This window comes from Trachurus japonicus, chromosome 16 (assembly GCF_045865225.1).
Source record: "Trachurus japonicus isolate A0001 chromosome 16, Traja_1.0".
NCBI classification, from domain to species: Eukaryota; Metazoa; Chordata; class Actinopteri; order Carangiformes; family Carangidae; genus Trachurus; species Trachurus japonicus.
Window position 1 is genome coordinate 26,526,282 of NC_140922.1, and position 22,690 is coordinate 26,548,971.

General features: G+C 41.9%; 2 protein-coding genes across 2 annotated transcripts; one reads left to right on the plus strand and one right to left on the minus strand.

Annotated features, from left to right (window-relative positions):
• Window positions 1-1,666: 1,666 nt before the first annotated feature.
• rnf144b (ring finger protein 144B) lies at window positions 1,667-17,348 on the minus strand. The gene is made up of 8 exons (XM_085802871.1): window positions 16,941-17,348; window positions 12,950-13,247; window positions 11,359-11,463; window positions 9,754-9,814; window positions 7,088-7,304; window positions 4,591-4,720; window positions 3,681-3,770; window positions 1,667-2,097 (listed from the first exon to the last, which is right to left on the minus strand). Exons 2-8 carry the CDS (start codon window positions 13,127-13,129, stop codon window positions 1,930-1,932), a joined length of 951 nt encoding a protein of 316 aa, XP_085658997.1. The 5' UTR covers window positions 13,130-13,247; window positions 16,941-17,348; the 3' UTR covers window positions 1,667-1,929.
• A 2,855-nt stretch (window positions 17,349-20,203) lies between these two features.
• LOC146972520 (uncharacterized) lies at window positions 20,204-22,231 on the plus strand. Its single transcript, XM_085802874.1, has 5 exons — window positions 20,204-20,334; window positions 20,762-20,900; window positions 21,129-21,167; window positions 21,720-21,866; window positions 21,983-22,231. Exons 1-5 carry the CDS (start codon window positions 20,254-20,256, stop codon window positions 22,180-22,182), a joined length of 606 nt encoding a protein of 201 aa, XP_085659000.1. The 5' UTR covers window positions 20,204-20,253; the 3' UTR covers window positions 22,183-22,231.
• The last annotated feature ends 459 nt before the right edge of the window (window positions 22,232-22,690 follow it).

A 22,690-nucleotide genomic window follows, 5' to 3' on the forward strand; every position in this document is an offset into this window, starting at 1 on the left:
AAAATAGAACATATTTCCCAGGGCTAAATGGCTCAAGGTACAGTATGTATCGCTTAATGCAATAATATAATGTTTATATATGACTGTATATGTCATATCAGGAATCGTTGTTTGTTGTTTTTCACTTGTCTTGAATGTGCTGTTGATTGTTATGGGTTAGTCCACGTTTAAAGAGATAAAGAAAGTGAAACTATAACATATTAACCAGCTCAAGGTTAAATTACACTTCCTTAAACCATTCTCCAGGTATTCATTTGATTCTCCTTTTTTGGCATTTACTAAGATTTGCATCATTTCTGTCTTTTCTTTCTCCATAATTGGTAGTGAATTTTAAATTTCTCTCTGAAAAAAAAAGAAGAAAATATTTCCCAGGGATAAATGGCTCAAGGTACAGTATGTATCGCGTAATAATAATATAGCATAATGTTTATATGACTGTATATGTCATATCAGGAATCGTTGTTTGTTGTTTTTCACTTTTATGGGTTAGTCCATGTTAAAAAAGAAAGAAAGAAAGCGAAACTATAACATATTAACCAGCTCAAGGTTAAATTACACTTCCTTAAACCATTCTCCAGGTATTCATTTGATTCTCCTTTTTTGGCATTTACTACGATTTGCATCATTTCTGTCTTTTCTTTCTCCATAGTTGGTAGTGAATTTTAAATTTCTCTCCGGAAAACAACACATTTTCACTTCTGTACTGTCAACCTATGATGCCCTTGTGACCTTTTTTTGTTTTTGTTTTTGTTTTTACAAGGACAAAAGTGAGGAAATGAGCCATGAAACTGTAAATAAGACACAACTGGGTTCAATACAGTGTGTTTATTTTCATTACAATGGCGCTTTCTTTTTTTTTCTTCTTTTTTTTATAAAATATCTGATGCAGAAACATCAACAGAAATGTAGAAATGATACCATACACACATAAATCATAAATACATACCGTAAGTAACACACTGTAGAAAAGTACACATTATCCTTTCGAGCCTTTGGTCTGGAACATACGCCAGGTGGAGACACCAAACATTCGCAGAAGGAAAGTTCTCTGTGCACCACAGAAGCCCTATCATAATTCATATCAGTATAGAATATACAGTGCACACATGATGCCATTTGCCTTCTACCAGTATGAAAGAATGTCTTGCTGTTTTTATTTTTATTTTTTTAGGGACTTTACAACCCTGTGTGATCCTGACTGACGGTTGTCCATTTTCATAATGCTCAAAATTTTTTTGCATAAGATAATTCAGGATAGAATGGAAGGCAAAGCAAATACAACCAAGCACCAGGCACTGAAGAGTGAGGCACTTGAGCACCTAACGCCTGTCGTTTGGCATCATGAGATTTGGCACATGAGGGTGGCATTGCACTTTTAACTGCATGTGTGTGTGGGAAAGAGAAAGAGAGAAGAAAAGAGAGAAAGAAAGATAGAGAAAGATCGAGAGCCCTTGCTACAGAAAACTCTCACCGCCTTCCCCCTTACAACTTGTGAGAAAGAGAAAGAGAGAAGAAAAGAGAGAAAGAAAGAAAGATAGAGAAAGATCGAGAGCCCTTGCTACAGAAAACTCTCACCGCCTTCCCCCTTACAACTTGTGAGAAAGAGAAAGAGAGAAGAAAAGAGAGAAAGAAAGAAAGATAGAGAAAGATCGAGAGCCCTCGCTACAGAAAACTCTCACCGCCTTCCCCCTTACAACTTGTTGTGCATCTGTCCACATCTACGTACATGAGTGAGTTACATTCATTCTCTTCGTATTTACACTTCCACCGTCAACGCCATCCCCCCCCTCCTTCCTGCTGCTGTCGAGTTACAGGGGGGGAAAAAAAGTGCTCCATTGTTCAAAAAGTTTATTCGTTTTTCCACGATTTGCACATGCGCTTGTTGGTTTTCCCCCAGACCGGGCCAATGAGGAAGAGGAGGAGGAGCCGTTAGGATGTGGAGGAGTCCGGCTGGCCGAGGTCGCTCTTCCTCTTCTTCTTCTTCTTCTTGCCTCTGCAGGGTTTGCAGACGCAGCAGAGGATGCAGGGAGAGGCCAGCAGCAGCAGAGGAGACGTCACCAGCACGATGATGCTGACGCCCACCAGGATTCCCACAACCTGATGGAAGAACAGCGACAACAAAGCCACAAAAAGATGTCATTTAACAACAGTCCGCTCACTCAGAGGGCAAAGCCATGGAAGAACGATCTCTGGTTTTCAACAGATGTTTTAGTTTTATAGTCTGCAACTTTATTACTTTGCTTCACTCCCCTTTTAATTTCTGCACCAACAAATCACTGTTATATATCCGTGCCGTTAGACAAATTCCCTCGGCCTGCGTCTGCACTGAATTCTCCATTAGGTTAGTAAGATTATAAAATGTACAGTGTGTAATACTGCAGCACTTTACATAATGAGGGGAGGCCGCTTTATGGCTCAAGCGGACACCCCTTGTTCACATACTTTTTGTTTTTTTTACTGGTCTGGGCCGAGCTCCTCAGTTCTAATAAAAGAAAAAACTTGGAGCTAAATTATACAACAACATTTTTAAGTGCGCTTCCAACTTTGTGGTAACAATTCTTCGGAGGACTCTTTCCTGCCGTTGAACATGGGTTTTTTCCAAATTTGGTGCGAATAGAAAGAACTTGACTTGTTGCAACTGAGCCGATCCAACACCTGTGTGATGAACGAACAGGAACTCGAGCCAAGACTTAGTGCCCCAAATACAGTCGACCTTGCTACCTCACGACTATTATTCACGGTGTCCATAAACTTTTGGCCATGTTGTGTGAACCAGTAGTTAGTGTAGTCGTATAGCACATAATTCACATCTAAATTTAGTCAATGTAAAATGTACAAGTGGAGCAGAACGCTCAGTTCATGTGCCGCAGTGTTTGGAAGCAGCTCAGAGGGAGTTACCGTGGCCGGAGGAATTCGTGACAAGCAGATTGTAAAACCTAAAGGACCTGTTAAGCAAGGGTGTGACCGAGTCTGCCATGAGCTGTGCTCCAAGGAAACAACCGCGCCGTTGTGCCCTCGACAAACCTTCACAAAACACTTAAGCAAACGCAGGCACGCCGGGACACAATGAACTTACAAACTTGATACTAATCATGTGAGAATGGCACCGAAGCAGCCGGGGGAAAGTGGACGGAAAAGTAGGTCTGGCAGCCAATTGTGATTGTTTTGCCGAGTGGGTGACGTCACGACGGGGGGCCGAAACTTGAGATTAATGCCGGGATTAGTTCAGCTTTTTTGTCTGACGAAGGATTATTTGGCACGCCGGTGGAGAACAACAAACCACTGACAACAACGAGCTAAAACAAGACTTCACGGGGAAAATGCATTAAAATAGGCTTCAAGTAGCAGCTGATAAACAAAACAGAGCTAATGATTGTTTCACTGAAGCTTCGCTCGCTACGCAGTGTCAGTTCTTCTATTGTCCTCAGCAGCAAGTGTTTCAACAGAGACTGAAGTGAACTGACAGTCAAACAGTTCATCTGGGCCTGAGTCCAATTCCTGGTGGTGTGATGGAACAGTTTTACTAAAATCAAACCCATGCATGGAACAACAACAACCGCTCATGGCCGGGGCGGCGCTGCGGGCTAATCCACACAGACAATGACTGCGTCACCACAACCCCCCACCCCCTGAAATGAATACTGTGTGTCTGCTGTGTGGTGTCTGCTGCGTGGCCTCACCTGCGCTCTGTTCCACATCACAGAGGCCCTGGAGTGTCCCAGCTTGTTTCTGCACGGTCCCTTATCATAATGCCTCAAGAAGATATCGCCCTGTATTTACAAAACACACACATGCTGAGACTGGAAATCTACAAAACACAGAGCATCTTCAAACAAGACAGTGAGACTGACATGTTTTTTTTAACGTAAAGGGATAGTTCAACATTTTGGCAAATTGGCCCATTGCCATAATCCCTATAGTCATAGCAGTAGGTTCATTACCTTTAATTGTCGGTGCAAGCTGTTTTTAGAACGGCGGAGCAGAACCGCGAGCTGCTCAGAGCTACGCTACGGAGGCTCATGGGATTTATTGGTTTCCCTCATCAAACTCATTAAATACACAATCCAACAACTCCAAAACGCTCTGGTGGACAAGTTGTGACCTGCACATTCACCACGCTATGAGATAATAACAGAACGTTACGAGATAGAGTTGTTTTAGAGGTAAATTCATGCAAAACCACTGATGCGCGTTACCTTCAGGGACAGTTTTTCAGCAAGCAGTTTCTGCATTTCCCTCTAAAACAACTCTGTCTGGTAATGTTCTGTTATTATCTCATAGCGTGGTGAATGTGTAGGTCACAACTTGTCCACCAGAGCGTTTTGGAGTTGTTGGATTGTGTATTTGATGAGTTTGATGAGGGAAACCAAGAAATCCCATTAGCCTCCGTAGCGTAGCTCTGAGCAGCTCGCGGCTCTGCTCCGCCGTTCTAAAAATAGCTTGCACCGACAATTAAAGGTAACAAACCTACTGCTATGACTATAGGGATTATGGCGATGGGCCAATTTGCCAGAAGGTTGAACTATCCCTTTAATTAAAAAAAAGTCTGATTATAGTGTGTGTGAGGTGTGGGGTTTCAGTGGGACTCACATCCAGATTCTGCAGACAGTACCAGCAGAAGGTGTGTTTGCAGCTTTTACACAGCATCTGTGCACAGCCCTGGTTCCTCTCGATGTAGACGCCGCACATGGGACACTGTTTGATGGGCATGTCGGATTGGCTGTGGATGGAGAGAGAAAGAGAGAGAGACACAGGAGAAAGCAGGTATGCCGTTAGTGGTGTTGAGAGTATGAAGCCATGAAGGCCTCAGGAGTCTCCAGACAGAGTGTGAAATCTTTATTTAGCAGCAGAGCGAGGGGGTCAGTGCTCACTTTGAGCTGGGCTAATTATTTTGGGAGGCAAAGGTATGAAGGAGGGATTCTCTGAGTACAATTCAGAGCCAGAGCGACTATACTGGCAACCGGAGGTGTTCCTGTTTCTGTGCTATACAAAGCATCACACACATAACAAAGAAATGTCCCACAAAATGCCTTTAAACCTACATCAACTGATTTGTTTGGCTAAACCAAACCTGCGAACAAACACTAACACAAGCTGACGTCTTTATATCATCTGTGAAAGTAAAAGCAGTCTTCACTGTCTGTTTAACTCCTAAGGGGAACTGAGGTGTCAGACAGATAATGTGAAAGTGTTTGTAAGAGCTCGATTTACTTCACTTAACTTTCACATGAGAACAGCTTTGGCGCTTTGGGGGGTCTCTGTGTCCCCGCGCACGTCACCAATTTTATTAGAGATTAAAACAGATCTGGTGCGGCGGCGGATGCTCTCTCCCTGGATGGATGGATGGATGGAGCGAGCCAGCGAGCAAACAGGCCAATCAAGGTAATTAAAGCATAAAAGGCGACAAGATGTCTATGTGAAACTATTTAAACTGCTTCCTTAAACTGCTGCTGTGGCTACTTCATCAACTGAAAAAATATGGTGATAGGGTAATGTGACTTGCCACAAACCAACAAGGAAACAACAGCTTCTCTCAGACTGAAAGTGGTTAACAAGAACATTGAACTGACGTGACACAGAAGAAGCAGCTCTGCATCGGTCTAGGGAAAGCAGAGCTCCAAAATGAGCTGAATTAATACAGAAAATATATGAAAATCTAATGAAATTATACACTTTTTTATAGCTAGTCAAAAAAAAACAAGGGGTATCTGTAAAATCCTGGCTACAGGCCCGGTACAATAACACCATGTTTTGATGACTAAACCTGGAAGCTGATAAATTCATATCATGTTCTTGAGATCAAACCCAAAACCACTCTCTGCCCACATCTGCACTCCCCTCCACATCCAGCAGCGTTCACAGCAACCACAGCCTCACAGTCTGTACAGCGGACTAATTAGCTCGGCGCTCATCCTTCACCTCCCTTTGGCACAGAGACAATTGAATACCAATATAACTCAGCGACTCTCCGATGGCATCGGTCCGACTGGCAGCGCCACGGCTCAGTAATGTAAGTGAACATCGGGGGACTACACAGAGGGCACTGCTGAGGAATACTTGGCTATTAATCCTGAAATAATGTTTGTGCTCAGCCTGCAGGCCGCACAGGGAGAGGAGCAACTACACATCACTTATACGATCCATCCAATATGCACATCGCTGCCACAGGAGATTACATACTGTAGAAGGGGTGGGTTTCCCCTCATAAAATAAAATAATGGATTCGAAAAGGTAATAAAAGAACAAACATGTATCAGCTTTTTAGAATTTAAATGATCGATAAAAGCAATTGATGTCATCATCATGAGTTACATCTCTGTTTACAGCGGTAACAAGTGACTCTTTGTGGACACACTCAGTATGAACTCACACACTCATCCTGCTTTCAGCACAGTTTTTTTTCTTTTTTTTTTCTTTTTCAATTGCTTTCAGCACAGTGTCGTCTTTACAGTGCAGCTCAGACTGTGTGGCCTCGGGCAGTGGGTGGGTGACTAAACTAAACCCAGTGGTGGACAGTAACGGAGTAAATTTACTTGAGTAATACTGTACTTGAGTAGTTCCAGAGGATTTGTACTTTACTTGAGTATTAGATTTCTTTGGTACTTATTACTCTTACTTGAATACATTTCCAAGACAAATATTTTTACTTTTACTCGAGTTAATTTCTAGGAAGGCTGAAAAGTACTCGTTACTTTCAGGTCTTTTTCTAAAATCCTATTGGACACAAGCTGTGTTTGTCAAAGAAGAAAACCCTAACCCCTAAAAGCAGCACATCAGTGCAGCTGGTTTCAAAGAGTTAATTCTCAGAAACAAGAGTTAAAAGGTCCTTAAATTCATTTAGAAAAGAATATAGTAATTCATTGATGTGAAAAATAAGAAATTTACTCTTATTTTTACTTAAAGTAAATCTAAAAGCAGGTACTTTTGGATACTTAAGTACCTTTAAAAGCGTGTACTTTTTTACTCTTACTCAAGTAACATGTCAACTGAGCTACTTTTACTTGTAACGGAGTACATTTTGACCAGCAGTATTTGTACTCTTACTCAAGTACTGGGGTCGAGTACAGCGCACACCGCCTTGACTGACCTGCTTTCATGTGAGGGAGTGGGCAGTGACATCATGGGCTGGCGCTCGGGGCAGGTGTGGCCGTCCTGCCACGGCCCTCGGCAGCCGGAGCAGAAGACGGTGTGGCAGGTGAGGCAGGGCACGGCGGTGGGCTGGCCCTCGGTGCTCGGCTGCACCGTGCACACCGCCTGGCACTCCATCACCGGGCACCAGGCTTTACTGGGGTCCAACTTCACTCCTGCAGAAAGAAAAGATAAAGAAAAAAACAACAACAAATGAGTCGTGTTTCATTGCTGGTTCACAAATGGGATGATTGGATGTTTTTTTCTCTTCTATATCACTGTAAATCATGAATATCTTTGGGAGACAAGAAAATCAAGTGATTAGATTAATAAAATAATGAAAACAATCCTTAAAAGCAGCCTTGAAGACAAGACTGTAACACTAGTTTGTTTTTTGTTTTTTGACTGCTCCTCACTCTACTTCCCCCGCTTGAGGACAAGGGTCAAGGTCAAGGTTACTTTATTTATTACCCTTTGGTTAATTTGCAGTTAATCAGCCTCATCAAACATTAAACAACATTTACAAACAGCACAGGAGATATAACAGGACATATAAAGTGATGACAGTGCTCAGGTCTAATATACAGTAGGAAGGACCGTGGTAAAAACCAGATGGGGTTGAAATAAAGGAGAACAAGATAAAAGAAATGATAAATAATCACTAAAAAACATTGGTAGATAAGAAACACATACAAGTTAAATAAGGTATGTGAGCCATCAGAGTTACTTGCACTCTACCAACCTTATAGCAATGTGTTATGCAGTAAACACAAAAATTAAGTGGTTATAAGTATGCTTTACCCACTATCTCAGTCTGTGGGGCTGTACTCAGGTCAGTGGGCAGCCTACAATAAACATTTGAGGAGCTACCACAGTGTGCGGACTTCACCTTTTTTTCCAAAAGTCTACTTGTTTGTTAGTCCTGCACCTGCAATACTTTGGATGTGCGTGCTCTATCCCACTAAGGCGTACTCAGGTCAGCCCTGTGGTCATCTGCTATCTTGTTCACAATGATGCCCACGCTTGCTGATAGTCAGCTGGTATGTTAAACATTCACATTCTTGGCTTAACCTGACGTCATGTTAACATCTGCTAGTTGGCACCCAAATACCGTGTTTGACGTCTAAACCTGCAGGCTGATAGAATACTCTCATGTATCTGTGTATGTAGATCAAACATAAAACCACTTCAACCACCACTGCCTCACTACAATGCACAGGCTGTAGGTCTTATAATTTCATTTTTTTCATTTACCCTTATTTATACAGGTAAAATCTCATTGAGGGTCTCATTTACAAGAGAAGGTAGGTAGACAGCCGCAAACGCAAAGTTACAGACTAACTGAACGTACAAGAGACAAAACACCAACATTAAGATAATTAATGCAAACTACAAAATGGCTAAAAAGAATAAAGTTAGTTAAATACATGTGCAGACCCCCCACAGGCTCTCTCACCAGCCTTCCTACAAGTAATTTGAAGTATTTTGAAAGTCCCCTAGAGGAATAAAGCTGGACAGCTTCAGCCTCTGCTGGAGCATGTTGCAGGTTGCAGGCACAGCGTAGGAGAACGCCTTTTTGCCAAGTTCGGTACGGACTGAGGGGATGGTAAATGTGATGTAGTCCAGGGACCGGAGGCTACGATCAGACTGTTGCCGTGTCATATATGTGGACAAATAGTAGGGGAGCAGTCCGATGATGGATTCATAGATAAATAGATACCAGTGAGTGGTCATATTGTGCTCAAAGGCGTGCTAAATTTTCATAAACTGACAAGGAAGGCCATAGCTGCTAAGATAAAAAGCACATGATAGGGACAGGTGTTTCACAATAAGACATTTCAGACTGGACCAAAATGGTGAACAGACCAACCAACCAAATGACACTTGCATGACTAGAAAACATAACAACAACTAAACCGAACTAAAACACGTGTTTCTCATTTCCTGAACTGTAAGAAAGGATAGTCCAAGTGTAAAATGCTCAGAAAGAAATCGGCAAAAAAAAACAAACCCAAAACCTCTGATGTGTTTCAAAACAAAAACAAAAACCAGCACTTTTACAGGCTGACTCATAGCTCATATATTCGAAACAGGCATTAGACTTTGCACTTATTCATGCTTCGAATGATACCAGTCTCATGATTTATGGTATGAGTAAACAATAACTGCGATTGGTGCTGCAAAGCATATTGGTAGGCCTACTGCGCAACTAGAAAAGACCAATATAGCTGCAGGACAAACTGAGCTCAGTTTGCAATTTGTAAATGTCAACAGAAAGAAACCTATTTCAACAGATACCCCAGGCCTCCAGCACTGGACCAAGAGGGGAATTTCCCTTCAAAACATATCTGCAATACAAGTGTGATCAGTTACACCACAGGCCATAGGCAGGCTGCATTTTCATTTCATTTTACAATCGAGAGTTCATTGCTTCAGATTTCTCAGAAGAGTTAAAGTGTTAAAGCCGTTCAGTCTCAATAACCTGCTGAATAATACAGGAGGTCCCACGGTAGGTATGTGGAGCTCTGTCAGGCATTACACTAATGCCCCCGGCTGAAGCGTGACCTGAAATAACCCCCACTGCCTGTCAGCAGCCATCAGCATGCTAAATGCAACGACACCTACCTCTCTCAAACTTCAGACGCTGATACAGCTCCACCTGATCGGCTGCAGCCAGGCTGGCTATCTGCAATCACAGAGCAAAGGAAAAGCACCTTAGTCATAGTTTGCTCAGTTTCAGCTCTGACTAATACATTTTGCGTGAAACCTATGGTTTAAAAATAAAGTTTTGTTTTTTCAGACAACTTCATTTTGAGTCTTGCAAACCAGGAGTTTCCCATATCCGTAAACTTCTTCTCGATAAATGCAAAAATAAATGCAAAAACATTGTGGTCAAGATAAGAAAAAGAGAAGTTTCATGTGGTTTTAGCACTTCGAAGATAATCTAACTGCTCACCTAGCAAATGCAAATTGCTGCATTACTAAAAAAACATCTGAGAAAACAGTAGTTAATCGCAACATTGAACATTTTCAAACCCAGTAAGTTTGAGAAAGTGTTGTATCTCCAACACACACTTCTTTTCATTACTGCATAACAGAGGGTATCAAATATACAGTGCATGCGGAAAGTATTCAGACCCCCTTTAATTTTTCACCATTTGTTATGTCGCAGCTTTATGTTAAAATCAATTAATCATCAATCTACACTCAGCACCCCATAACGACAGCACAGCACAACCCAGAATTTGAAAACTGAAATAATACAAGAACATAAGTATTCAGACCCTTTGCTGTACAGTAGGTCATTCAGGTGCTGTTAATTTCTTTTATTCATCTTTGAGATAGTTCAACACCTTCATCTGAGTCCAGCTGTGTTGAATGAAATGATTTGGACAGGATTTGGAAAGACACAAAGGCCTCACAGTGCATATCAGAGCAAAATGAGATCCATAAGGTCGAAGGAACTGCCCCAAGAGGCAGAGTTGTAGCAAGACACAGATCTGGGCAAGGTTTACACAAAACATTCTGTGTGGTGCAGATTGAAGAGGAATTTTTCTTTTATTGATTTCAACATAAAAGTTGCAACATAACAGTGAAAAATTGAAGGGGGTCTGAATACTTTACGCACCCACTGTAAAAATCAAAACAATTATAACTCGGACTAAAGGTCAATGAGTAATGTTCAAGAGGCTTCACTTAAAGAAGATTTATAAATGAGGAAGTGAGTGGCAGAATTTCCACTGGTTTGTGAAACAGCAGGTTATGCTTCATCTTTGACACACTAATTATGTCGACGCTTGTTGTCCACCAGCTCATGGAGTTTCACTTTCTATCTGACTGCTCCACATTATTACCACATTTCACTCGTCACACGCAAAAAGCAAGGAGAATTTCCTCTGAAATGTTGTTAAGGCAGGATTTTCACAACACACACACACACACACACACTTGGATCATTCAGCCCACACAATTTTAAAAACAGAAGGCCCAAATTTGTAATTTGGCTCGCAGCGCTATGGACTGGAAACAAAGTGGTTGAGCCAGCAACTGAGAAACACGAGGAATATTCCTGAAGGTTTCCAAAGAAGGAAGCCCAAAAAACGTTTGCCTCAAACAGCTTTTTAGTTTGTGCGTCAACATTATTTTTGTATTTTATGGCGTCTGCAGACTTGCTTGCTTTTTTTGGTTCCACTCATGACCTACATATCATCGGTTCTTAACGGGACATACCTCAGGGTCCAGTAGCACTCCGGTCTTTTGGCAGGCCATATCTGGGCAGGTGATGGGTGCCCCCCCACCCTCCATGATGGCCAGTCGAACATACTGCTGCAAACACTGGAGAGAGGGAGGAACAACACAGATATTGAACCGTAGTACTATATAGTGCACCACAAAAGTCATGCCCTTGCATATATTTTAACTCAAAACCACACAATAGATCAAAATGCGATAATCTGCTATTGACAAATGTCGTAATTAAATGCAAAGACCACTGGGGGAAAATGAGCTGCTGTGCAGAGAGGCCAAGCTAAATGTCACATAAACACGAGTTCCTTCTCAGCAATCACACGTCAAAAGTCATTTGTTACCTCAGCCACGAAATATGGACGGCTGGGAGGAACAGTGTAAACATTGCGCAAGGCCAGACAGTTTAGAGGAACAGAAAATAAAAAAACATGTAGATGTCACTTTTCTGTGGAAGCTGAGGAATAAATGTGTTTGCATGAGTCTGCTAAAAGCAAACTCGTGCTCATCGTGTGCTTTCTAATAACATGAGGAACTGCTCATCCATAAACTGGACTGGAATTCTTTAAAAAAAAAAAAAAAAAGCAAAACCATAAACAATAGGCTGTTTGCATGAACTTGACCCAAGAAGATACAGTATTTCAGGTTTACACAATGCAGTCCAACTGATAAGCAGGCTTTTAAAGTATCCAGGTCCCTCCTTCTTCCCCTGTGACACTTGCGTACTGTATGTGCGTGTGCGTGTGTGTTATCTGTGTGACCTTGTGTGTGCAACTTCGCTAGCATGGACTCAGATTAACAACACCTGCCACTATCTGACAACCTTTCTGTGTCAGGGCACAACAGCAACATCTCAGTCTCTACTGTATATACATGTATCAGACCTGAACAGTGTACTGTAGTGGCAAACCTCAGTGATAGTAATAAACTAAAACTAGTTTTTAAAAGTTTTGTCACATTTGAAACCACTTCCAGGAGATGTTTGTGAGCTCCAAGAGGCTTGTTATAAAAGACTGAACAAAACAAAACAAAAAAAACAGCTTGGACAAATCATCAAAAGTTAAAAAAAGAAAAGAAAAAGTCTGGGGACAATTTAAAGAGAACCAATGTGAGAGAAAGCCAGTCCTGTGTTGAAATCGCTTCATTTCACTTCACTCACTTCAACATGCGAGATTCACCCAAAAGAAAAAGGATCTAAAAAGGATCTATTTTAAGATCCTAAAGCAGGAAGTGGTGCCGCAATAAAGAGGAGCATCCCATTCCAAGTAATTTTAATACGCTGGAGATTTGCCTGAATTGCCCCAAAATAAAAAGTCTGGTGTTGGATCTTTTGTGAAATCCTCTCCGCCCACAGAGAGTGACTAAAAACATGAGCAATATAAGCAGAGGATAAAGGCTTTTATTTCTAAATTTAGCCCGGATGATTCCCATTCGGCTTCAGTAACAAAGGTTCACAGGTTTTATTCCCATAGCAGCCATTGTGTACATTTAAAAAAAAAAAAAAAAAAAAGCATTATTTAAATACCATTTACCAGTGAGTAAATATCTTAAATGCACTCAAGAGGTCTCGACTTACTGCTGTGCAAAATCTGCAGTTGCAGTTTCGCAGCTCCCTGGTGGCTGCGGATGGGTGCTCACTGAGGCACAGCTTGCAGAAGACCTCGGGCGACAGCTGGGAGTCAGCGGCGCCGGCCTCGGGGGTCCCGGGTGCCGAGTCCCTGGCATCCTGGGTCAGGGTGGGACTCCTGCTGGCCATGTAGGGTGGCGAGGCAGGCGAGGAGGAGGAGGATGAGGAGGAGGAGGGAAGTACGGAGGGATCAGGCTGCTCCTAGCACTTCTGCTAGGGACGGAGAGGAGCTACAGCCTCCATATTCCTAGAAGCAGAAACAGCAGAAGTCTATTTGTGCTGCTCCTTTTGTAGCACTTCACATAACTACAACACCGCACCTTATTTCTGGAACCTCATTCCTTCCAGTAACTTATTATGTACCAACTGTGACGACTTCATTTGACCCTGTGGCAGAACACAGCCATTGTCCCGCTGCCTCGGAAATGAATTAGTCATTATTCAAAGATGGTGTGGTGCCAACAAAATATAATTATGCGTTGTTATTATTGCACCAATCGATTACTCATCATATGTGTTGTTTTTGTTGTTGTTGCTGTAATTAATTAAGTACCATAGATTCCATATTCAAGGCCAAATTCCAGAGGCTGTGTTTACCGAACCCTTACAGTCAAAACGACAGGCTCCTCGCTCATTCTGACAGGAAGAATTGATCAATTGAACATGTTATAAAGGGGACATATTATGGAAATATCCCTTTTTGAAGGCTCTTTAACATATATTTGGGTGTTTGTCTTGCCTTCCGGCCCCCAAAATGTGAGAATTGACAAAAAAATCTGTCCCTAGGTCGAAATCCACATGGTTGGGCGAGCTGTTCCCTCAGTTGTCTTCCAGCGATTAAACTAGGATTCAAATTTGCATAACCCCACCCCTACCTGGGACCGGTAGAAGGGGCGGGGCAAGCAGAGGTTAATTTGCATTTAAAGGGGCAGGCACTGAAACCAGCTGTTTTGAGAGTATGAAAAGAGAGCTGTGATGTTTGATCCTTGGGGTATTTTGACCAAAGCATGTCACAGATATGTCTTTAAGACACCTGGGAATTGTTTTAATTTGTGGAAAGCGGGCATAATATGTCTCCTTTAAATCAGAATATTTCTTCAGTATGTAACATCAACATCCAGCAAAATTACAGGAGAGAAGGATGGAAAAGGGGGGGAACTTCACTCTAATCTTGTCAAAACTCGTGTACATACAGTACTGTAGATGACAATGGTTGGGTGAAAAAAATGTGTATTAATCATTTTTAATAAGACTAAGAATCACTCTGTCACCATCCAGCAGACAGCATTGGTTTGACCTGAACATGACATTAGTGAAACGTTTAGTGATGATTGTAGTAGTAGACTGTAGTTTTGCAGTTGTTTGGTCATAAACCAAAGCAATGCAAGGTTTCTCCTTTCCAAATTTAGATCAGTAGTGGTAGCTGCTGGCATGATTGTGATCTTAATGCAACGTGTTAGTATTTTTAACTTTGGCAAAGCGCTGGATGGAAAGTCAAAGGATCACCAAGGATTTCAAATTTTATCCTGTGAGGAACATATAAATATCACAGAGTAATTCGTTCAGCTCATTCATAAAACATTCAACCTCATGATTGCACACAAGGGGGTCCCTTAAGTCTTTAGCATTTCATCCACTTGTGGCCTAGAAAGTCTGGAGAAAAATCCTGTGATAGGATCTGAGGTACTGTACGTCAGTCTGGAGCAGTCATGTGGTGCACTGACTAATGAAGAGATTGACATTCATGTTTCTCGAAAAAGGTCAGAAAAACAAAAACAGTTTAATTACGGGGCCAGACATGAATGCAATCTGTGATTTCCGTCTTTAGTTACCAGACAGACTTTGTGCTCTAGTTACATATTTTGGGACAGCAGAGGCCGGAGGTGGGTGGATAATAAAGGCCTAATCTGGCATTAACTAAAGTCACCAACCTCCCGAAATTTTTTCTTTTAAATCATCCCTTTTGGTTTGATTTGGCTTCCCAATCCCCAAAAGCATGAGAAATAATAACGCCATAATCTCGGATTTGTGATTAATCCCGTAGATAACAGTGGTTAGACACAGAACAGGGTCACACAGGAAACAGTGGCGTTAAAAACACAAACACACACACACACACAGTGCGGCCTAAGCGTCTGTTGAAATCACACATTATCCCACACACACTGTGTTCTCTCTTTCAGCCGGCCCCGGCGAAGTTGGCAGAAAAACTTTGGGAGCAGTTTGGTTCGATACAGCCACTGCCACTGACCCCCACCACCACCAGTGCCCTAAATATTTCAGTGAGTGCTTTTTTATTGTCTACTATTGATCCCTGATGGCATACGTGCAGACCACTGATGGTGTGGTGGTGGTATTTCTGCACCGTCATGGGGTATCCTGTCCTGTACTGCTCTCAGACAGGCGTGCCGAGCCAGCGAGCAGCAGCAGCAGCAGCAGCAGCAGCACGTCATCATCCCACAATGCTGTCAGCCCAGCCTCCCCTCTGTGCTACACAACCGGCTCCACGGTCTCCACGAGGGAAAATAACAGGTTTCTTGTTGCTGTGCGGAAAGTCCTGTGTGTTTTAATAGCAGGGTGAAGCCTGTCATTACACAGCAACTTTACATTTCAGACAAACCTGATTACCTGGCTGGGAGTCCATCTTTGAATGAATCAACTGACAAGACAGTCGTCCCCCTTTCTATGTGACAGATATTACGCAGTTTAGTTGATAATGAAACGCTGAATTAATCAGCACCTTATGATCATTTGATCCTGGTGACATGATGCAATGATTGGATTTAAGAGGACTGAGCGTGGTGTGTGAACGCACCCCACCCCTGAATGTTTGCACATGGGCCTACATTTAAATATTTGAAATGTCAGTCAGTAGAAACGCTGACAAACACACGCCTGAATGGAAAGTCCCCTTGTATCAATGCTGATCTTGGAAAAGCTCATCCTGACTGCAGACTTCCCTGCCCTTTAAAAAAAAAGCCAATCAAACTGAGAATAAGAGCCGGCATTCAATCTCGAAACCGTCACTGTTGGTTGGGAGCAGCTATTCATGATTAATCAAAACGCCCTTGTGTGTGCAAACAGTCCCTTTTTAGGTGTGGAGCTGACCATTCAGTGATTAGCAGTCCTCACGGATCAAGGCTTTAAAGGATGGCATTCCTGCCATGGGTTTGTTGGGGGGGATCAAAGCATCATTGTTGCCCAGAGAGGCAGAGATGGAAAACCAGATCTGCCCGGTGAAAAGCTGCTGCTGCTGCTGCCGCTGCCGCTTTCACACAACACAGACTGCTACTGTGCTGGAGAGGAGGCAGCTGGGCAAGTGTGCACAGGGAGAGAGAGAGTGTGTGTCTGTGTGTGTACTAGCAGCATTTATACGGCATCATTCACACACAGCTGCAGTCACTCTCCTTGTCCTGTTTCTGGCCCAATAACCTGTACGTGTGCTTTTTGAAGGGGGGGTTGAGTCTGAAACAAGAGCAGATAAAGCTGAAAGAGAGCAGCAGGGAGGAAATGAAGCACACCTTCATTAAAGTGCAGCTGCACTACTTTTTAAAACAGTGCAGGAGGCTGATGTGATTTAAAGGTATGGTCGGGGGTTTTTCTTTTTTAAAGTGCAGTACCCATATTGATATTCACCATTGAACAACAGTGTAATATCCAGTGTATGACAACTAAACAGTGCAATCAAACAGAGCTTTACATGAAACCTGACACATCATCTGCATCATCCCTTCTCAAGGTTGCATACTCGCATAGGTCAAAACCGAAACACTGACGCATTCATTACACTTACACACTCACAAACGGCCTCGGTCCAGCAGCAGCAGCAGACAAAAGCCAGCTGAGCAGTGGAGACACACACACACACACACACACACACACAGACATAGACACAGACACAGACACACACACACACAACAGAGGTGGGGGGGAGACCTACCTTTCTCGTGGACCACTGGGTGTATGAGCTGCTGCCCAAGTCCAGATCCAGCACAGCCGCAGTGCTCCTATTACTGTGGCACACACACATGTGTTGGTTGAGACTGAGAGACAGTCTGCTGCTGCTGCTGCTGCTTATGTTGTTGTTGTTGTAAAAGCCCTTCTTTCTTTGCTGTCAACGCTTCTCACACACGCAGGCAGCACCAGGCTCAGAAGAGAAAAGCTGAAACCATGTTGTTGAAGCGTCCTGCTCGCTGCTCTCTGCTGCTCCGTACGTGCGTGTGTGTTTGTGGGTGTCTCTTCTGTTTTGTTTCCATCCAGGAAGCTGTGTTACTGCCACTGCCGCCGCTGCTGCCGCTGCTGCTGCTGCTGCTGCTGCTCTAGTCTCCACAGATTTCCCCTCTTGACTGCTCCTGCTGGTTATTTCACTGAACTCGTGCTGCGTTCAGGGACAGTCGGAAAAACGGCTTACACGTGGAGTGATAACTTGGCGCCCTCTACGATCAGTTCTGGTACTGCCTCCTTATAATAACTTCTGAAACTCCTATTCATTTTAGTTCAGGGGCCACAAACAGCGCAATTTGTGGGTCGGACCAGTAAAATAATAGCACTAAAACCTATAAATAAAAAGAACAAAGGGAATTTTTCCTATAAAGATGTTTACAGTTAATGGACCATCTTTTTACGAAACATATTATGAACAACCTGACATTTCTAGATAAAAATATGTGCAATTTCAAGAATATTATGCCTCTTCTGTTTTCTATGTAATTTTCACACTTGGCCAAATCATCATGAGGGCCGGATTGGACCCTCTGTCAGGCCGGTTTTGGCCCCCGGGCTGCACGATTGACACCCCTGCTCTTACTCAACATGACACTGGGATTAGGATGATTATCCTTTTAATACAATCAGAGCTGTTACATACGGAAGAAAGGTGACGACAATTTAAGGGGCCCTCAGTCCAATAGGGCCCACAAAACCCCCCAGTAGCCTAATCTTTTATGACTAAATTATTCTATAAGCCTGGTATGATACTCATACTAATGCAGCTCCGGCATAAAAACAAAGCCACAAAACAAGCAATACAATGAAATACGTCTTATTTCCCAAGCAATAACCCCCTGCCTTCTTTTTTTTTTTTAATGGTGAGGTCCATGCTGGAGCAACAGTAGCACCCTGCAAACTCTTAAGACAGTTATTAACATTATTCAGACAGGTTACTAGTGCGAGCTGAAAGAACAGAGAATACCAAAACATAGACCTGGTTACCAGAAATTAGTTGAGAAAGCGGCCAGGAGCAGAGCCAGCAGACAAGGAGTGCAGAATATAAGAGTGTTTTGTAACTGAGGCTGTGTGGCCTTGGGCTCGGCCGTGCCTCAGGGCCTCCCTCGGAGGGCACTAAGGTTATGTGACCTTGAGCTTGGCCACGCGCATTAAACAGACGTAATTACACAGGAATTGTCTAAAACATGATTTAACATGATGAATAAACTGATAATAACACCGGATCATTGTGTATGCGCTGTCCTTTACTGCATCAATACATGAATTAACTTAAAACATCTGAAGCTTATAGGAATGTAATCAGTCTTACAGGTTTTTATGGTTTTTGGTAATCATGAATCTTCATATGTGAATTTCTTAAATCCCCATTGTCAAAGGTAAGTTTAAAAGTAGGCCACTATTTCACTTGAATTTCTTTTATCTATCAATTCAAAACAGTGAACAGCTGATGAGTAAAATCACCTTTTTGGTTGGCCGTCAAAATTGTACAGTTTGGACTCAACAATGAAACACATATTCTCCATTTACTTACATAAACAATGGCTTGGCAGTTGCGTTTCATATGTCACTTGATAACCATAAAGCTGTTATTTTTAGAAGTTATGTTACTCATGACGTTGGTGGCTTCCTGTTATGCTACAGAGGTTTCAGAAACAATCACAGCAATGCCATCCTCACTCCTGTTGAGATGACCATGTTAAATTGAACATTAAGTTAGATTCTATGTCCAGCTAACAAGTGCAACTTACTTTGGCAATCAAGGTTTTTATACTAAGTCTTGATGCGCTAAGCAGGGGTGGAAAGTAACTCATTTACAGGTATACTGTACAACTTTTAAGGTACTTTTTATGCTACTTTACTCTTCAGCCTAACATAAAGACTGAACATTTTCCTCCACTATAATGAGCTAAAGTTAGTTATGAAATTAAGATTTAATTTAATAAGACCTATAATTTTGAAATATTTTGTAGGGCATGAAAGAAACATGAATGTTGAGAATAAAAAACAAAAATATAAAAAAAAAACTTTTTGTATTTCTGTTTATATATCAGTCAGTACCAGAAGAATTCAGGTTTTTATTTTTTCTATGCAAAATCCATGTGTTTTCATTCATGCACCTTTACAATATAGCCTATACTGGTTCTCTACCTCTTTGTTTCTGATAGTATGTCACGCTTTAGAGTGATATTTTAGGAGACACCTCTTTTATACCTACTGAAGTACCTCCTCTAAGGTGCACTTCCCCCACTCAGTAAGGTCCATAAATGGTGTCATCAATTTCCGTTACGATGCACACCACCTACCACTCTATAGTTCACTGGAATTGCATCATACAACAGAGTGGAACATACTAGACCACTGTTTACAATATGAATGATCTTCCTTCTTTTCTTCTTGCACTACTTCTTCTTTTACGATTTAATCATATTATCATTTGTAATAAATTAATTAAGGCCATTACATGACAAATGTCACTTTCCATTTTTGTCATCATGACATTTATTTTTCTAACTAAACCTGCTTGATTGCCATTTAAAAAAAAAATCATTATTGTTTACTTCAGATACTTCCATCTGTCCCTTTTTGTTTTGTTTTTTTTGCACCATTATTCTAGTTTTTTATCATGTGCATGCAGTTATAAATCCCACCTGTACTTAAATCATCATGAACTTGGCATTAGGAGTTTGCCAAGTGCAGTGAAGGTGTTGGTGGAGCTGGGAGAGAAACTGTTGCATTTCTGCAAACTGAAATGAACGCAAAAGCATTTTTAATATTGTATATGTGACATAATTGCTAGTCTTGGGAAATCATTTTTGTGATGCAAGCTTTATTTTTCTTACAAGCACTAGCACATCACATGTAAACCTTTACTGCATGTTCAACTCAAGAGAAAACAAACCCATGGAAATCCCGACTAGTCAAACTGCGCATGCGCCACTCCCCCTCGGACAGGGGTTTTTGGAAACAACTTTATATCAGTGGGTGCTGATCGCTTCAAGCTCAGTAACATCTCTATCAGTGGACTCATGGACAGCTCCGAGCCTCCCCTGCCTCCTTTTAATAACAACAGTTTCACAGCAATGAAAGAAAAGACCCCGTTGAACCAGGTGAGATATTATTTCATCGTTTTTATATATATATTATGAGACCTCAGAGAAGAACAATGTCAATTTACGCTCACTAATGTAGCTATACCCAGTCTATATAATACGCGCACACAATATATATTTTTATTTTTTATTTTTAAGGTAAATTAGGCTTTTAATATTGCAAGGTTGGTATTGCAACAAAGCCTCGTCCCCCCTACCGATCACTCGCGTGCATTTCCGTGTTGTTAGTCGTCGAGTAGTAGAAAAGAAAAGTTCCCCTATGAAAATTCCTGACCTAGAAAAACAGCCCTGAGTATGAAGTAGTCTTGCCAGGGGGCTGCTGTGGTCTCAGAAAAAGAAAGTAAAGAAAAAAAAAATCCCACTCACTCATACCATATTATAGTCTATAAAATGGTAAAGTGAGAGTGTTGCTTCTGTCTTCCAGAAGTCTTTGAAAGCCTCCAACATGCTGAGGGTGATCCAGGTGGTGCAGAGGATGGCACAGAAGAGCTACAGACGAGCTTTCCAGTTCTTCTGCTGCCCCATAGACACTCTGTGGTGTGAAAAGATCCCGTGCTGCCCAGGTAACATGTTTTTTCTGCTGTTAAAATTTGATTACTCTTCTTCCTTTTTTTGCTCTGCTGTTGTGTTGTGTTGTGTTGTGCTGTGTCCTCAGAGGGCACCTGTAGTTCTTCTGAGTGTGATGCAATGTCTCAGTCTGGCTTTTTCTTGTACACCAGCAACATGCATGCCAAAATTGTGTCATTGATAAAAACTGATGCATAATTTATCACAATGTGTGTTCTTTAAAGATGGAAACCATCAGCGCACAGAGGCTAAGACCACACAAGGTAATTTTATGTTAAATGTCTGTTTAAGCCAATAACCTCACTTTTTCTTTGCCTTACATCTAAATGAAACTGTCCTCCTCTTCTTGGTGATTCTTGTTTTCCACACTAGTCTTTGGGCACAGACTTGAGAGCATGCCAAATTGCATTTCACATGCACATATTGCTCATATAAACTCTTAAATCTTAAATCTTAAATCTTTGAGTTCCTGGATCACACAAGTGTTATCAATGCAGTGGCTTGATTCAAACTATATGTTTAGACATTTAAAGTTAAAAATACATTTAAAAATATCTTAATCCAGTGTGCAGATATTCTCTTTGTCTTTTTTAGACATTTAAAGTTAACATAAACTATATCTACATATGTCTGCATCACATACTGTACAGGCCTTGAATAATCACTTTCCTTGCTGAGGTTTTTCTTTTAGTGAAACAAACTTTTTCCGAAGTTGTGACGCATCTCAGCTGTTACATCACTCTGGAACGACAACTTCCCCATTTTTACACTCTCTTCCCTTTTCCCTTCTCTGTCCCTCACCCTTTGAAAACCAGTGGCTCCTTGGAATTCACCGTCGACCATTTTGATAGTGAACATAAGCAACTCCACGCTGATCGACTGCGTCATTGGAAACGACACCTATCCATCCGCAGTTGCAGAAAGCCAGCCGCTAATGCAGGAATCTCAGCGCCACGTGCATGGTGGGTAACAAACAAAACCAATTAAAAAGATTTTTTTTGCAGTGTTTGTGTGTGGTTGTACTTTAGAGACTGTTTTCATATGATTAAAAATATCTTTTTTTGTTACTGTGCCACAGATTTGTTGCAGCAGGGGGCAGCACAGACATCTTCGCCTCCACCGCCACCTTCTCGTCATTCCTTTCCTCTTCCTTCAGCGGGGGATGCTCCCAGCATCAACATCCACAGCTCACACCTCAGCTGTGTCATCATCGGAGACAACAACTACATGCATGCTGAGCAGATCCAGCCCACTGAGACTGAAACACAACTGGTGTGAGACTTTGGGCCACACAGTGCTGACACGCACACACACGCACGCACACACACACACATAGAAACACCAAACTATGACAAAACTTTAAGTCAGTATTTGGATAAATGTTTCAGTTTGTCTTTTTTTTTAAAGAAAATTCTAGCTTTTTATCTATGAAATGCCAGAAAACAGTAAAACAAAGCTCTGTCACAGTTCCTCAGTGCTTGGGGTGACAAATTCAAAATGCTTTTTTTTTTTGTCTTATCAGCTTTTGGAAACTCACAGATGATCCGTTGTAATATCACAATAGCTGCAAACAGAAGCTGAAAACTGAGAATGTTGGTGGTTTTTGCTTTGTATTAGTGGAGTGACATTTTAACTGTTACCGACGTAAACATCGCCTTCGCCGTTCTTTCTGCTCGGGTTCTGAAAGTGGAACCTGGACATTTGATCAGTGCTGATGTAAAAACATGACCATAGTTCAATTCAGTCGTAAAAATGTTGTAAGCTGTGAGTTCCACTATGCGCAAAC